The 17,994-nt window shown below is 40.1% G+C and overlaps 1 protein-coding gene across 3 annotated transcripts in view; it reads right to left on the bottom strand.

Moving 5' to 3' along the window:
* Positions 1-17,994, bottom strand: part of sema5a (sema domain, seven thrombospondin repeats (type 1 and type 1-like), transmembrane domain (TM) and short cytoplasmic domain, (semaphorin) 5A) — a 180,541-nt gene that overhangs the window by 117,640 nt on the left and 44,907 nt on the right. For all 3 annotated transcript variants that reach the window (XR_012599841.1, XM_074693390.1, XM_074693391.1), the window contains exon 2: positions 14,899-15,115. Coding sequence is in view for 2 of the 3 variants with exons in the window: in XM_074693390.1 (XP_074549491.1) it covers positions 14,899-15,046 (148 nt within the window). In the remaining variant the exon portion in view is untranslated. The remainder of the gene's footprint in view (positions 1-14,898; positions 15,116-17,994) is intronic.

The raw sequence follows: 17,994 nt of genomic DNA, 5'->3' as shown, positions 1-17,994 counted from the left end.
CCCTTACTATCATTGACATGATAATCTATTACAGTTCTGATATGAAACATATTTACACACCTGTCACTTTTTGACTACCTCAGCAACCTCTGTTTCTAATTTCTACAAAATCATTGTAACCACTTCTGCAGGAGAGTTTCCATTTTTCCAGAGGGGGCAATGCCAACTCAGAGTTCTTTACATTAGCTTTAACATGCATTATTTAGTCCTACCACAATATGAAACCATCAGAACTTATTATGCCATAAGTGCACATTTTATCTAATATATAAGGTATAAGAAAAGAGTGGGAGTTTTCCAGACTATGACTGATTGTTGGCCTTTTGTTCCACTGAAGTAACGTCACATATTGGCAGGTGTTTCCATTCCTGAAGTATGAGGCTGATTTAAAATAATGAGCTGCGTGGGTTGTCCTTGTATCAGCTATACACAGTACCCTGATAATGTTATGAACTTTGAACACAGCTTTGCATAATGTTATTTCAAATTAGAAAAAGTTTTAGTTAACTCAAGGGACCTAACATCCCCCCTGCTATTTTATATACAACTGCAAAAAGAATCTGGTTTGGTTTTAAGGGAAAAGGTCTTCTTTTTTTTGTTTTGTTTTGTTTTGTTTTTTAAGTAATGATTGTAGGAATTGTAGATGCGAAGAAGAATATTATTCCATAGCATTGTTTTGGGGAAAAAAGGGCAAATACTTAATCAAAATACCTAAAATGATATGCCATGCAATCCTCTTGAGAACTCAACCTCGTTTTGATAAAACACACATTATGAGTCTCTGACATGACTCAACTTAATAAAATATTTTCATTTCAGATGTTTTTTTCTTAAATCAGAACTTTTATTCCTCCTGCAGAAGACACCATTAGAGATCATTATACCTCTCTGCCACGAAGGCAGCAGGGGAGCATTGGCTATTGTTGCCTAATGGCAAAGTTTAATTTATTTAAAATCACAATTACTTAGCAAAATTGTCAGGCAATTTCACCCCTGCCAGGAGACAAATCAAGGCCCTCCTACTGAAGGAAATGAAGAGGAAATTAAATAAAGAACAAAAATGTTTGGAGCTGTCCTTGGCTGATAAGGTCACTTATTCAAATAACACATTCACAAGGATCAAAGCATCGTACTTCAGCGCTTCTTGAGCCTCTCCACAACAAAACTGAGACCTGAGACCATCAGTTGTACGAGTATCTTTTAAAATACTGACATTTATCTTCTTGTGACTCAGTGTGAAGTCTTTGATACCCGTGAAGCTTTCACTGCTGCTGATTGACCGCTTTCATGTAAATGTGCACCATGACTGAACTATGAAGGGCCCTGGTATTTAACTTTTTATGGAACTTGACCTTGCTCAGCACAGTATACAGAGAGTAAGAGCGAGAGATATCCCAGACAGACACTGACATCTTATCCACAGCATGCCTGTCCTCATGGCGCCCAACCCATTAACCCCTGACCAATCGAATCACAGGCTCCCGGGGCAGTTGCTGAGAGATGAGGACGGTGTGTCTACCGTCTGGTTACCCGATAGGGTTAGTCAAGTGTGGTTAATCTGTCATTGTGGTGACGTGTTTTATCCATCCCTCTTCATGTGCTTGATCTTTAGTCAAAATAACTTATAGCTGGGGTATTCAGTTCAGTGAGGGACATTTTCCTCAAGCAAAGGTCCAGAACATTAAAGTGTCTAACAGCTGACATGATCCAGCTTTGTCTGTTCTGAAGTCAAGGAGTAAAAGTAGTTTTCTGTATGAAGGGAACCGGTAATAGATGTTAATCTTTCAATCCATTTATGCCCAATTTTTTTTTTCAGAATTGTAAGGCATATAGTTTTATCAGTGTAGTCTCTCTGAGCCATGTTATGTATTTATTTTTTTCCATTTTGTACTTTGTTTTGAGGAAAATAGCGTTTTTGTTAACATGGTCACACAGCTAATCACTTGTCACTTAATAATCATATAGAAATAATAAGAATTATAATACTAAAAAAGTTATAAAAAATGATTATATAGTCATAACAAATTATTTTAAAAGTTGTTGTGGGGTAGGTAGGTGTAGGCATTGGCTATGGTAAGTACTTGTGTGTCCAAAAAAATTGCACCTAGTAAGTCAATTATGAGCAATCCTGCTGGCAGTGTTTTCCATTAGCTTTCGACTAACTATGTGCCCACCGGCAACTTTTGTTGCCACTCACAGAAATAAGCCCATTAACAAAAATATTTATCCAGGTACAATGTTTTGGCAGAGGGTTACTCTAGAGACTTGAATGATTTAATAATCATAAACATGTTTGGGCAGAAAATCGCAAGACATTTATAAAAGTTGTCTCTTTCCAGGATGATTTGCATCCACCATGTCTTCAGCCGGAAGGAGCAGGAAATAGATGATGTCATGTGACAGGAACCACTTGGAAACTATTTTTTATAAACCAAAATAATTGTTTAAGTTAGCTACTAGCATATAAGTGGAAAAAGTTGCATTAGTAACGCTGAGATTTTTTTATTGTGAGTACAAAATGACAGTGATACACTTTGGCAACATTTGTTGCCGGTGGAGCAAAACAGGTTTAAGTTAAATCCCTGAAAAAAAGATAGATAAATAAAGCTGAAAAGCTTTAAGTTATTACATATGGAAAAAATAATTCAAATGTAACATCTATTTAAATTCAAAGTATACAAGCTCTGCTTTAAGGATTAAAAATAACCTATTTTTTGAAAAGCCTTATCGAATACAGGGCTTCTCTTTAGAAAAAAAGATAAAAGATCTTTGACTTTTTTTTTTTTTTTTTTGTTAAATCAATTCTACAACTGCTTTTACTTTATATCATCCCCACCCTAAACTGTCTTACAGTTTTAACAAAGGGGCAAACTGGAACTGGTGATGTTAAGAATGGACATTATGGGGATAGTTACTTTTTTGTAGCAGAGCTGGATGCAGTACTTGTAAATAGTATATTAGTTTCGGTTTGTAGACACAAAAACACTAAAAATGAGCAACAAGATTTGCACCATGTTTTATTTAGCTTTTAAAATTGACGTTTTGACAAAGATGTCAATGGTGCTTCTTTGAATCTTGGGGCCTGCCTCCACTGGACATTCAAGGAACTATTTTTAATTATTCTTTTTTTTTTACTATTCTCTGTTAGCTTCATTTTTTGGCATGAGAGGTTGTGACTTAAACTGTACACAAAGGTGAAATTATATTTTCTAAAAAAGATTTGAAATGTGGATTTTTTTTAATTTTTTTTTTCTTTTAAACTAGCAACAGAGAGAAGTTTAGGATTTAAATTTCAGCAGTGGTTTCTACAGTGATTTAAAGTCCTCTATCACTTTATTTGTGAGCTATTTTGAGACCCCCAAAAATATCAAAGGGGCTTCTTTAATTCAGCAGGGAGCTTTCCATCAGGCCCGGAACAGAGGGAGAGGACAGCTTGAATATCCTCCTCAAAAAAACACATTATCTGCTTCCTCAGGCACACCTGTCAGACAGCGTTTGATAAAAAAATAAAATAAAATAATGAAAAATGAAAGCATGCTATCCCTTTGCTGCATCAAAAGTGGGCACTTTGAGTTTCGGTGACAAACGTGGGATTTCTGACGGTTTCTGCAGCAGGACAAACAGAGCACGAAGAAACGGGAGCTTCCAAAGAACATCTGCCTTCATCGGCTCACGTAATGGGACCAAATTCTGGCTCTATAAACAAAACATCATCTGCTGCAAGACAGAGCCACTGTAAGCAAAACTGTTTTCTCTTGTTCGCTTTGAAGTCTCTGGTGACAACTACAAGAGCACTGAAGACGAAAAAAGAACCCAGCATCTGGTTTCATGGCGCTAATACATTTTCATTAGTGATGGTGAAATAAATATCAGAAAGATCACGTCCAACTTCACCCCATTGAATTCATTTGGCCTAATGGCTGCAGCTCTGCCTGTCCTAGAGGGAGACACAAAGTTGTGGATGTGTCAATCCTCCGGCTCCACTGGGCTTGTTTTTCACGCCACCGAGAGGATCCCTGGCATACCAATGCAGCTGTGACACCCCCCTGGGGAAGACGGCGCTCGACGAACCCCGGCTTCTCCCCATAAATCTCCGTGACGCACCAGGGGAGGCTCGCTAACGGGGTGATGGAGAGTGTGTAAGCTTGGGTGTGCCAGAGTGTGTGTGTGTTAGACAGAAAGAGAGGGTATTTGTTGGAGTGTGTAAAAGGGGGCAAAAGTTTTAATTGAACACAGCAGCACTGAATGGATTTATAGCCTTCTGTGACGAGGCCAAGGCCCATTCATAAACATTCATAACTGGTGTGGTTCGGCCCTCCAAAGGCCCTGGGGCCATATAAAGAGATCCACAAAGTCAAACCCATGAGGGTTTTAAAGATCGTAGTAAAGGAAGCACAACTGTGGCACACTTTGAGAGACTGAAAAAAGCACACTGCAGGACACTGTGTTAACTTCACCATGGAGACTAATCGCTCTGATTTGAACTCTGATCTGTGTTGTGATATTTATTTGTTTTCAGATGGGTTGTAATAGCGAATTTTAATGGCACCCAGGGAGGTTTTTATGTTCCCATAAAATCAACCTTATCGTTAAGCCAGCAGAAAAGGAAACAGCTAATAAACAAATCCTATCCCCCAATCTTGCTTGCTTGATTTCAGGCCTGCTTTGCATGTAACACAGGCTCATAACGGCTTCACTTTAAATTCATGTGATAATGTAATCACATCACCGCCGCTCTTGTACGGCAGCTGCTTGAGTCAGAAGGGTTGGCCGATGATGAGAGGAAGGCGTAATCACACACACAGAAAACACGCGTGGAGACTTGCCACACACACACACACGGGTTGGGATGAAAATTCAGAAAGCAGCCAGGGCTCCGAGCCAACATGTTAAAACACCCCTCCCCCTTTTACCCGGTCCCTTCTTATCCTCTTCACCCCGGCTTCCCTTCCCCTCAAAATAGAACAACCCCACTCTCGCACCCTGTTTTGTTATTCCTCACTCTGACACGGAGTGTTTGACACAAAGACTAAATGACAGGATGTATAAATATTTACACCCCGCATCACAGACCACGCCAGTCATGGCTTTGCCAGCCCTGGAAACTTTCAGTGCACTACGGCACTGCCAGGCTGGCGCAAACGGCAACATGTGGAACCCATTCTGAAACATGAATGGATTTTTCAGTTCAAATAGAGTGTGGCAGCAGGCGCTAGCATAAATGAAGAGCCAATTCGCTCTAAATGCAGCCCTGTGGTACCGGGCAGCAGAAGAATGGCAACTATTTGGTGAAGCTGAGGAAACCATTTGGCGGAGCGTTGGAAAAAACAAACACCTGCTCAGTTGGAACAGCAAACAGCAAGGTCAGCTAAGACATTTCGTACGTGGTTTTGTGCTCAAAGGTTTTCCTCCTATTATGTTATTTTAAGCATAAAAAACAAGATTTTTTTTTCCAAACAGCCTGGAGTCTTACAACTCCAATTTTGGGCTCTGCTGTGGCCTCAGGGCTGCGAGTGAATCATGCAAAACACACCACTGTGCAGCCTCAAATAAGAGTGCAATAAATTATTTAAATCTAATATGTGTTTAGGGGCAGAGCGGCTTGGTTCTAGGGTTGCCAGAGAGATGCCAGCTCTTTAACAAGATGACCAAATCTCTTCAGAGCACTTGACAAATAAGAAAGTGCGGGAGAATGATATGTGGGGCTTTTATTGCAACGGGTAAATGAAAGACATACAAATCCAAAAATACACAGAGCCTTCCTCATGGCATCCACAGCCTGTCAGGGGTTAAAATAAAACATAGCTGGAACATAGCTGACCTTGGACATGAATAAAGCGGAGTTAATGATTTGGAATAGAGGCTCCAAAGACCTCAGAGGGCCTTTAAATCTACAGAAACTGCCCCCAATAGACCAATTAAAACATCTCTGATTTGCTGCTAGATGTAGCCTGTTGCATTTATGAATGCTATTCGGCCATTTGTTTGTTTCTCTGCTTTTACTCCCTCCTCGCCCTCTCTAACGACGTGTAAGCCGTTCAGGGATGATAAAAGCTGTGCTCAGTCCGTGGCTGTAAAACCAGTCTGCTGGTTCCACTCCTCAGAGACGTGGCCCTCAGCTTGGCCTGTGAAGGCATTGTTTACACCACAGTTTATAACCTTTAAAAGCCTTCAAGTCTACACCCAGGAACACTTGTTAAATACAACACTTTATTAATACAGTATATCTCAAGGGCTTACAGCTACAATAACACCACAGAAGCTTTAGTCGACTTCTTCGCCAAAACGTCTTCTTTACACACATCTGGATGGACTCTTTCAACACCCCTCTAAAAATAACTCTGTGACTGACAGACTTTTAGGTTGGACCTCTCTCTAAGCTAAATGCAGATGTGTTTTTTGAGAAAGTATAGCAAGTGTACCTTTAAGTAAACATTTTGAATATAGCTGCTGAGCTGTACGGTGTACTTTTTTTCCTGAAACCCTCCATTTCTCAAACCACCACACAAAGCAGAAAGCGGTCTTTAGACTATAGTGTCCTCGCACCACAGTAGCAGTTCTGTCAGCCAAGTGTTGTGCCAAGTCAGAAAAACCACCATCCCCAGTGGGGTCAGGCCCATGTGAGGCACACCCATCCACAGTCAGGCCACAATCTCACAGAGAAAGAGGAACGCTGTCACTGGAATACACTCAGACAGAGATAGACCTCAGCTTTTCATGACAGGTCACAACCGCTCTTTAAGCTCACTGTTGTTTATCTCTCTGTATTTACCCGACCTGCTGAGACTGCAGGTTCAAGCTGCACAGGCTACTTAAGAAAAGCTCTCTACATTTTACTGTTTTAGTATCTCTATCACTTCCACTTTGAAACCTGAGTTATGTTTTCAATCTCACATTTAGAAGCTGGTACCAGAAAATTTTAAGCTTTGATGCATGGGAAAAAAAAACTCAGCAGAAATTTTGACTGGTCATGTGACAGACTGAGGTAGCTGCAGACTGTGGGAAACACAGATGTTGTCTTGGCCATTTATTCTGAAGGTGATATTTATAAGCCGAGCAATGGATGTCCACAAAATGAGATACTGACATAATCTTAATTTGGCCAATACAGAAATAGGCAAAGAGGCTCATGTGTCTACTCATGCAAAGTTCATAACACTGTATCTTTAAAACAGATAAAACAGTGTGTCAACACAAAGAAGACTCTCAACATTTTTATTTCTTCTTGGACACTTTACTAATCCTTTATTTTACCAGGAATAACCCCACTGAGATGAAAGATCTCTTGTATAAGGGAGTCCTGGCTGCTTCAGGAACAGCAGTTTGAGGCACTTTTGCATTGGCTTGATTTTTAACATCAAATGTTTCCACTTAATGGCACTTCTAAATGACCAACAAAAATAAAGTGTTGACTAGTTTATTATTATTTTTTTAAGTGTACCCATTGTGATTTCAGGTGCAGTGTGTTTTATTTAGCAGAACAGACTTGTTTAAAGTGAAATATAACATTCTCCAGTAGAAATATAAGGCCTCATTTTTTTTTCTTGTGTAGCACAACCAATAGGCAACATCCGGTTTTGATGTTGCTCATTGGTGGAGACTATGTCCATGCTGAATACAGTATATGAGTACAAGCCATAGACTGAATAAAACACGGAGGTAGTCTCCATAACGTCACCCGTCTGTTCCACATATCCTGAAATGAAGCCAACCCACTAAAGCAGTCATATTTGATATGACGCCAGCTCTAAGCTTCCCTTCTAACAGCAGTAGGGTGCCTGTCTGTCACATGAGTTGAGCTGTGTCTCTGAATGGACGATCAGACAATCCTAATATCTTCCAAACAGCCGAGCCAGATAAAAATATGCCTCCAGGCTGACCCAAGCTGTGAATATGCTTTTTGATGCCGTAAAACTCTGTTTCTCTGACTTCCAGTTTTGCTGCAGCCAGCCTCAAGCGGATCCTTGATGAACGACAACTTTTAGCACCTCTGCTTTATTTTTCTAAACTGGATATTGCCCCTTGGTACAAACCAGTGGCCACCTCTCTTGTTGAATAATGAAGGAGAAAATATTGCAGTTCCTTAACTGTCCACTTGAGGCTGGCCCCAAAAGCCAAAGAAACCACATTGACATTAAAAATAGATAAATAAAAGAAAATAAAAACTCATCAATTGATTAGAATTTAATTATAACTCAAAATATACAGTCATTAAAATTTATATTATTGGGCTATGTTGGATATCAAAGTAATTTTTGTCGAAAGCAACAGTTAGCTTCCCAGAAAAGAGTTGCCACTAAAGATGTGGATATGTCAGATTTAGGCAATACTAAAGCTAGCTATGATTAGCTTAGATTAGTTGTGTTGTAAAATAGGCAAACAAGCTAGCCTGTTTTGTCTGGCCAGTTCAAAAAATGATGGAAAGTTTTGATTTTAATTAAAATTTCTTGGCAGGCTCCTTTTGTTCAGACAGGCTGGCTGTGTCCCTAATCTTCTGGTCTTTTTGCCGGGCTAAGCTAACCATCTGCCTCCTGTTGCTAGCAAACAGACATGAAAGTGACTTTAATCTTCTCCTTTTTCTCTCAGCAGGAAAACAAACAAGTGTATTTATAAAACGTCAATATCTGTCTTTGATCAAATGTAAATTTAGGCTTTGCTGTTGCTAGGCCTACAGACTCGGCTCCCTTAGTGTATGTCTGTGTATGTCCAAAAGGATCAGGTTCGCCTCAGTAGTGAGTGTTGAGTTGTGTGATGCACAGAGGTTTGTTGAATGTGTCTGTAGGCCTCCCAGCTCTGCTGAAGCCAGAAGCCATGGCAGCCCTGCACATCCTCAACAACCAGGGATTACACTACATTACATGGAGCACAATGACTCACAAAAGAGGATGATAATAGGTTTAACAGGAGGTTCCTCTTCCCTCTCACACTCTTGGTGTGAGTGTGTTTTTCGAGCTTTTGATACTTGTGTTGGAATATTTTATGATGACTCAGCTTTTCTTGCTTTTTCTGCAAAAAAAAACAAAGGCTTAAATCTGACAGTCTCTAAAACAGCTTTGTGTACTGCACAGCTTGGAACAATGAGGAGCTGGTTTTTTTTCTACCGCACAAAGACTATCATCAAGCCATGAAAGGATAGTTATTAAAAAACGGAGCAAAATATAACTGTGAAGGCAAAGATAAATGGACGTCTTCTTGAGATCATGGGAATTAGCAGCTGCTTTGTGAAGATGCTGAGTCTTAAATAAGATATCATAAAAACAGTAGTGTCAGTAAACAAAGCGTAATGATTAACAGGTGTACATGAGCAAACAAAGTTTCTAGTCCGCAGAGCTTTACAGTTTTACAGCTTTACAGACAGGGTGACGGAAATGATGGCTAACAAGCTTGTATGCTCAGAGAGTTGGGTGAACTTTTAAGGGTCGAAGGACTTTACAAGCAAATGAAATTTACATGCATACTGTAACTGCATCTGTGCAATTTCATTTTATGAACAATAATTCCAGCTTTTACAAGTTTCAAGGCAGGCGTCTGACTGCCTCTTGTTTGCAGTGTAACCCACAGAGAGCACAATGCCTTAGCCTTTATTCATACACAAACAATGGAGGCAAAGCAGCATGTCAATCATTTTAAATTAAACCTTTAAATATTATTCTCGATCCCCCAATGCAATGAAGACGTAGCCTGAGAACGACCTTTGAATATGTGAACTTCTTCTTAAAAGCGGGAATGGCAACCAGTCGCAATAATTTTCATTGGCTTGAAAAATGGGAGCAGTTGTTGTCTCCTCCTCTGTTAGAAAGTATTTTTACTTTAAAGGGGAAATTAAATAAATAAAGGTGCTTTGCATCCTGAACCTTCATGATTTCTGCAAAGAAATATCAGGATTTGACTTTGGAAAAAGATCAATGGGAGTCATTTCATGGGAAATTAACTGTAATGAGCACTGGTGGGAGCATTAGGAGAGATATTACTGCCTAATAAATTTTGTTTTCAAGGGGCTCCCAGGAGGAAAAGACTTGAATTGCGTCCCTGCTTCAAGACCAACACTATGTTCAGCAATGTAAGCTTTCTATGCAGATGTGAAGCTCAACATAAACTGTGACATTTAACCTGTCAGTCGAAGTTAAAACTACACGGAGTGATTTTTCGCTGATTTATATTTTCACTCTCTCATCCTAAAACCTTTTCTTCTCCTTTACAGCTGCTGCACATTGGAGCTATATCTTATTATGTCACTGGAACAACCATGCTGCACATTGAATCAGATTTATCTGTCCTACATTAACGCTGGTTACGTCACAGCCAGAGCAGGATACGGCTTAAATTAAGACTTTTAAAGGAATGTTTTGAGATAAGGAGAGTAAAGCTGAATTATTTATTTCTGATAAGAGATTTTGGGTCTTCTAGTCTGTAATGGACGAGACGTCTCGGGAGGAGAACTGCAAGAGGGAAGTGTGAGAAGACATGTACCAAATCATGTCAGGATAGGGAATCAATCCTAGCCTCTAAAGATAGCGTGCCCTCTCCACTTACTAAGCTAAACCAATGCCCTGAGTGCTAAGTGGTTGTGCCATTAATTATCCAGTCAGTTAATCATTCCAACAGCTGATGACTGGCTGACTTTTTAAATAGTCAGTATTTGCAGTCTTCTTATCGATGAGGTCAGACGCCTGGACTGCAAAAGCTAAAATCTAAGCATGTGTGTACGTATCACTCTTTGTAAAATGTCTTTTAGGAATTAACGCCTAAATGCCTGAATTAATTAACAATTATAAAAAATAGATTGTATTTATCGTGTTTTTGCATCCTTACAGATGTTAAATTGAGTGGAGATTGTAAATTTGAGTATAGTAGACACAACAGTTATAACTTAGTTATATTATATATATAGACATGAGAAGTTCATCTCATGACCAATATATTGCGACAAGGTGGATCTAATACCATATTTGGTACATGTAGAATATAAATAAATGAGATACAAGCTGCATCAAGACCTGACAGGGCATGTCGCAAATTTGTGACAACAGGCATCAAAGGGTAAACATGAGCTACAGCAGGGGTGGCCAATCTGTGGCTCATAGGCCACATGTGGCTCTTTGCCTTTGATTCATTTATAAAAAAAAAAAAAATGTATACTGTACATAAATTATCATGAGTCGTGGTGTGCTGATCAATCTAAAATATTGAGATATTAATGCCAATGTTGGGATCAGTATTGATCAATACTTGGGTGATTAGATTGATACTTAAGTTTCAGTTTCTCTTCTCTACATGTGCTCATAGCTATCTATACAGATAGATAGATAGATAGATAGATAGATAGATAGATAGATAGATAGATAGATAGATAGATAGATAGATAGATAGATAGATAGATAGATAGATAGATAGATAGATAGATAGACAGACAAAACTTTGTATCTTCTGCTCTAAAAACAGAAATTTGTTTTTGACACTGCTCCAAGTACGGATTCAAACACACTTACAAACTCGGTAAATCTCGCTTTGAAAATTGGAAATGTACTGATTTTCATTTATGACATTTCATTTTTGTTTGAGAGAAAGTGTGTTTGTAGTACCACGGTGATTTTTGTGCCTCTTGGTCTCTGACTGGTTGGCCAACCCTGAGCTACAGTCACCTGACAAGTCCAGAAAACGTCTTAGTTTAAATTATCTGACAGTAAAAATCGCACCTTGATGACATCCAAAGGGTAAAAAAGCTCCTACACTGCAAAAACTGATATCTTATCAAGTGTTTTTTGTTTTTTGTTTTTAAGTAAATATAATTTTGTTATACTTGATATGAGTCACATTCATCTGACCAGTCCAGAAAATGTCTTGTTTCCAGTTGTTTCCAGACAAAAATGAGATCTGAATCTGAATTTTTGTGCAAATCTTTGTTGTTCCATTGGCAGATTTTTTTTTATTGCTTACAAGCAGTTTAGACCTCATTTTTGTCTTAAAGTAAGTTGGAAAAAGACATTTTTCTGGACCAGTTAAGTGAATGTGGCTCATATTATGTCTAAAAAGACATTTTCTACTGAAAATAAGACAAAAACACTTGACAAGATTCAGGGTTTTTTTGGGTGTATTAGTGCAATTGAGATAAATTATTGATTTTATTCTTTGTAAGCAATTAAGACCCAATTTTTTCTATAGATGTCAATTAATAAATGACACTTTAAACTTTGTCACATAGAATTTTCTACCATTGTATATAATATTTCTCGAAAAACCCACAGAGTGAATAATGTGTGACTCCACCTGATCACTCGGACACTGAGTCATAGTCAGAAAGCTGAACTGAGTTTCTCCATTTCTTTCCTCCTCCTCTGTTCAGCAGCCTTTGTGTAGGTGAACCATGTCTGATTGCTAACTGTTATGATGACCCTTTTTATTAATGCTTCTATATTTCAAGAAAAGCATTAAGCCACCGGCACTTAATGGGCCATTCTGGCACATTAGAGAACACAGACGCACTGACCACAGCTGACCCACCGGCTGCTGGTCCATCGCCGTCATGCAGAAAGCACAGGGCGGGTTAACATATCACGTTAGCCGGGCAGTTAGTCATCATCATTGCACTCAATTGGCACAGAGGGAGAGGTGCCGCCTCAGCTAACAATGACATGACAAAAGCTGGGGATAAGACAAAGTCAGAAAGAGAAAGAGAGGAGGAGTTGTAGCGGAAGAGTCTTTGCTTTGAGCCTGTGCTGAGCGACAGTCGTACTGAGTTCTTGCCAACATCTTTGGACACATGCGGCGACCTTGGTCTTCTTGTCAATTTGGCCCTGGAAGAATCCTTTGTGATTATCCGACTGTGACTCCAGTGGACTGAAAACAGCTCAATGACATTTTGCTGCTTCACAGAAGGTAGACAGCACCCCATCGATCTCTATTGATACTTTCTCTGGGTGAAGTTTCACAAGCATTTCATTACAGTTTAGCTGTTCAATGGCAATGTAAGATAAGGATAAGGACAACGACATCTAATGCTTAAACGCTTCATCTCAAACTGCACTGCTATGTGTTGAGTCTGCTTTGTGTCTCCAGGGAAGCAGCAAAGAGAAGTAGACGGGAAGCGCTCATCAGAAAAACCTCAGATAAATATAGAAATTTAATTTAGGGTGAAAAAGTCACCTGAAAGTCAGAAACATCAGCCGCTCACAGTGATTTGTTTCCTCCCAGACTTAATTATTATTTTAAAAACACTGGCCCCAAAACTGTATGTGAGCATGGATGATACACCTCAGTCTCCTGAGCAGGAGTTAAGCTGTGCTGGTGATGTATTTTGGAGCCAAGGTATGGGACGATTAAGCTGGCTGATTAAACTACAGAACAATTTTCGTCGTACTCTTTTTATTGTTTTTCAACTTGAAGCCAAAAGTACCAGAAATACCTCTTTCTACACCTTATAAAGCATCACTCCTATACTGGATTTCCATCAGATCCATATCTGATCTATCTCTGCTCCCTTGTGGTCTGGCTGCTTTGTCAGGACACATCACATTCACAGTACAGTTTGAGTCACATGACTGAGGATTTTCTGCGCTCCTCGCCCCTAATGATAAGCTTCTCCTCAACCTCTGTTCTGACTTCTGGTCTGCCTCCAGTCACTGTTACAGTCTGATGTTGAAGTTCAGTGAAATATGATTTGGCATCAGCACATAATGTTTCACTTGGAAAAACAACCAGATGCTTTAATGCTGTTTCTGTGCCTGACTTCCTGCGTCACTCGATCTACTCAACGGTAGTTGACACGTCGTGCTCTGACATCCAGAAAAAATAGGGGTCTTGCGAATCAGCCAGAAGAAGGTAATGCAGTGATTAGAATTGAAAGCTGATCAGATCCAGTGAAGGGACAGAGCAGGGTTCTCTAATTTGACAGGTCTTGGCTTTTTCAGCCGGAACTCAAAGAACTGCAACTGTGCACGGCTGCACTGGCTTTATGTTTCAACACTGGATAAGCAAATAGGTACTACCAAACCTAGTGCATGCTATGTAAGAACTGCGCTATGTGTCTGAACTGGTTTCATACTTTCTTACAGTTTTTTATTTATAGTTTTACTTCATTCAAAAGGAAAGAGATGAGATATGAATATATATCATGCTCATACTTTTTTTGTATTTGAAGATTACTTTGTTTCTTACCAGTAACACTAATCTAAGATTTGTTTTTGTCTCCTAGCAACAACCAAGTATCCTGGTATTAGATTCCAGAGTGAATGTATGGGTCTACAAACATAACTTTGTGTTGGGTAAGGTAACATTGTCTTAAAACAGAAAAGCACTCAGAGAGCGCAGACCCCTGCCAAGCATATTGCGATTGTCACGCAACACTTTAGTCCTACTTTAATGTTATACTCCCTTTCAGCAGACTGTCTGCTACAATTTGGTGTTAGTTGCAGGTTTGTATGATCATTTGTTCCCTGACAGTGTTAAAAACTATGATGACCCATATCATATTTGGGATCTTAGTATCCAGAATATTGCCAGGATCTGGATCGTACTTTTACATCTGTCCAAAATTATCATGACCTTGTCTTGGACTGTTTTGCAAAGCAACCCGAGCATTTATCGTGGTGGAGTTATATACACATATGGTGCAAACAGCCCTATCTAACAATGATCCAGATTGCCTCCAAAACGTAATCACTTCTTCCTTATCCCATTTTGAACATTTCCTGAAAATTTCAACAAGATCCATTTTTTTCACAGACAAACTTTAACAAAAACATAACCTTCTTGGCGGAGGTAATAAGGACCAACTGAAAGATCACGGTAGAACAGGAAACTGGTATTATGACTGCTTATTGTGAAGTATACGTGTATTTTCCACACAAACAGGAAAGCTAATGAGTGACACCAATGATCTAAACCCTGTGTGACGCTTACCTGAGTGTGGAATGAGTGGGTGCTCCATCCTGTGACAGGGTGATTCAGGCAGCAGCACCGGCCCTCTCCTAGCCGCCACACCTCCAGGCCGCAGGACCAGCATGCACTGCAATAGCAGCAGTGCATGCTGGGTAACACGGTGTCCCATGGGGAGGGGGCCTGGGCTTGGCACACTTCTCCTCAGGCCTCAGGGGCCAAGAGCATTGGAGAGACTAACCTGAAAGGACAGAAGAGGACGGATTTGGGGTTTAAACTTAGACTCATTTCACGTTAGTTTACATCTGAGGGCCGTAAAACGTGATTCAGTAGAGCACCTCTCTGCATCACCCAAGATTCACTCCAAGAGATGAAAAGCAGCAAAAATAAATCTGTACGTAAAGGGAACAGGAGAGGTGTAAAGAAGACACACTGTGACAGATTGAGGTAAAATAAAAAGTTTGGGGTGTTTTTTTGAGCAGCATTAGTTTGTCTGATCATCAGTGACACCCAGAGACCTCCCACCTCTCACCTCTGACACTCAGAGCATGAATCAGACACCGCTCTGCATTAGCACACCCACTTTATACGGCTGTGCATGCTCCATTCTCGTGTCGCTTTGCAGAGACGCAATAGTTCAGCATGCTGCTTGTGTGCATTCATGAGCAATTGGTTATTAAAAGTCGATTGGTCTGTGTGCATATGTGAGTGATATATGCTCAGAGCTGCTCTGCACAGCACTCCTCATGGGTCAATTAAATCCTATAGCTGCTGTAAATCTGATATGCTTTTATTCACAACCAAACCCTCAAATTGCTGCATGTGATTATTATAAAATGCTCACGGCTGCATCCCAGAGAAGTCATTTGCTGCGAGGAAAACAAAGCAGCTTTCACATCTCAATTGTTCCTGATTTCTTTTCTTTGTGGGGGTGAATTGATGAGCAGTCGAGACCCTCTACATCATTACTTTTTAATCATTAATGTGATGCTATTACCAAGATGGATTCATGCTGTGTTCAACACAAGAATAAGCCTCTCTGAGTGTATAGCTCATTCTGAGCAGCGTGTGCGGCGGGAATGTGGTGATGCTGAGCGTCATAAAGCCAGTGCCAGTGAGGGTAAGCATTTGCTTTGCTAATGTGTCATGAGAGAAAATGTATTCTGAAAGCAAACAAGCGGAGCATTCTTATTATTTTATTGTATGCGAAAAAGGCTTTTCATCTGCTGTCCAGTCAGAGAGGAAAAAATGGGTCCTTTGTAGAGTCAGAACACAACAATCCTGCCTCCATGACAGAGCTGATTCAGTGTGGGGTGGGTGGGTTGCAAATAAGCAAAAACTATTAATGTCGCGTTTGTTGTGGGACGAGAGAAAAATATGGAAAAATTTGCCCTGAAAAAAGACAAAGTGAAGTAAGCTTAGAGGGAAAGAACTAAGTATTTGCTCTCCTCAGACAAACCTTCCCTCTGAAGTATGAATCCCTCTTAGTGCTAGAAAGCTGGGAGTAGCTCTAGGGTAAAACATAAGGCACCTCTCTGCTTCTGCTTTCAAATGAAATCCCTAATGCTGCGAGCGCGCTGGTTTTTATTCCATTTTCTCCTTCAATGGAAAGTTTACTCTGCCTTTAGTGTGCATGAATAAGCTCCATGACCTTGGGGCCTATGTGGAATTCATTCAAAGTCCAGTGTATAAATGCACAGGCGGCCGTAAAGGGTGGTTTTTCCTTTCACCCACAAAGTAATGTAAAACACCTGTCATCCACAGCAGGGAGAGCAAGTGACAGCCGGTGCCGCTTGCCTCCCTCTTTTCCCTTTTTGCCTTTCGTCTCGACGGTTCACACGTCAGCCTCTGTAGTTTTGCAGTTTTGCTTTAGTCAACCTGTCGTTTTACATGTCACTTTTCTTTGTCTGCTGCTTTCCTTGACAGTCTTTAATGTTTTTCTGCTCACCAAAGAGCCATTTTACCTGTTGCAGCCTAGACTGAGCGAGTCCCCAGCCGGTTTAGTTATATGACATTCTTCCTGTCTTTTTTCAAAGAGTCCCATATACCTTTATGTCTGCACTTACTTAAAGAGGATATTTCATAATCTACCGGGCACAGAGGTGAACTTGAGGTGGAAAATAAGATTATGAAAGTTTTCAAAGTTATGTGTGAGTCTACAGTCAGACACAGCAAGGATTATCATGTGCTTATGTGTAAGTCTCCGCCACATCAAACACATGTGCAGGCGGCTCGCTGAAAGGCGTGGAAGCCAAGCCAGAGAGTAGTAAGCTCTTTGTTAACATTGCTACATCTCTAAGAGCCACAAACTCCCAGGAGTCTGTATCCACCTGCAGGAGAGCAAACCAGAAACACATGCACAAGCACATACAACTTCTTTGCACAGTCAGTGTTGAATGCTTTGGTGTAGAATTTAAGAACTTTGATGCAACTGCCTAGTATGAGTTTCTCTAATACTTCCCATTTGCCTTGTTTTACTGTTTCACACAGCCAAACAAAATATGTTCAATAAAATTCTAAAAAATCCCTCACAAGCCTTTTGTCAGAAATTCTCTGACACAACCCAAGTTCATCAATAACATCGAAGCTCATAAGCTAGTTGTCTTATTTTCCCTTAGCTTTGTTAGCACATTGCTATCCTTTCCAAGGCCTTATTTACAGGACTACATACGCAAAAAAGCAGAGAAAAAAAATCTGCGTTGATACAGAAATACTGAGGGACTGAAAACGCTGTATTAAGTGTGCCAGGCCTGTGGTTGGTGCCATAACTATTTGGTCCAGAAGCCGGGTCGGCTAAAACGCAGTTTCTGTGTGAATGAGCGGCCAAAACACAACAATACTTTTGTGTTACATCCTATCTAGTTATCCAGTCATACTATAAAATTAAAAAAAAGTAGAGTTCCCACCCTTTCACTAGGGTCACATACAAGCGGCAACCTCCAGTCTAAGAATATGAGACAATGGGGAAATGCTAAGATCTGCTGTTTCTCGAGTGTCCGCTTAAGGCTGGCTCTGGAAGTACCGGAAGTCACATACACACCAAGCCAAAAAAAGAGGTTTTCAAAGCAGAAGTTAACCTATTTACAGCCTGGTTCAAAAAACATCTCCTGTCTAAGTCGC

The sequence above is a fragment of the Halichoeres trimaculatus genome, unplaced genomic scaffold (assembly GCF_033239565.1).
Source record: "Halichoeres trimaculatus isolate MK-OKI-2021-1 unplaced genomic scaffold, fHalTri1.1 fHalTri1_scaffold_18, whole genome shotgun sequence".
NCBI classification, from domain to species: Eukaryota; Metazoa; Chordata; class Actinopteri; order Labriformes; family Labridae; genus Halichoeres; species Halichoeres trimaculatus.
This window is presented reverse-complemented; position numbering and strand designations above follow the sequence as displayed.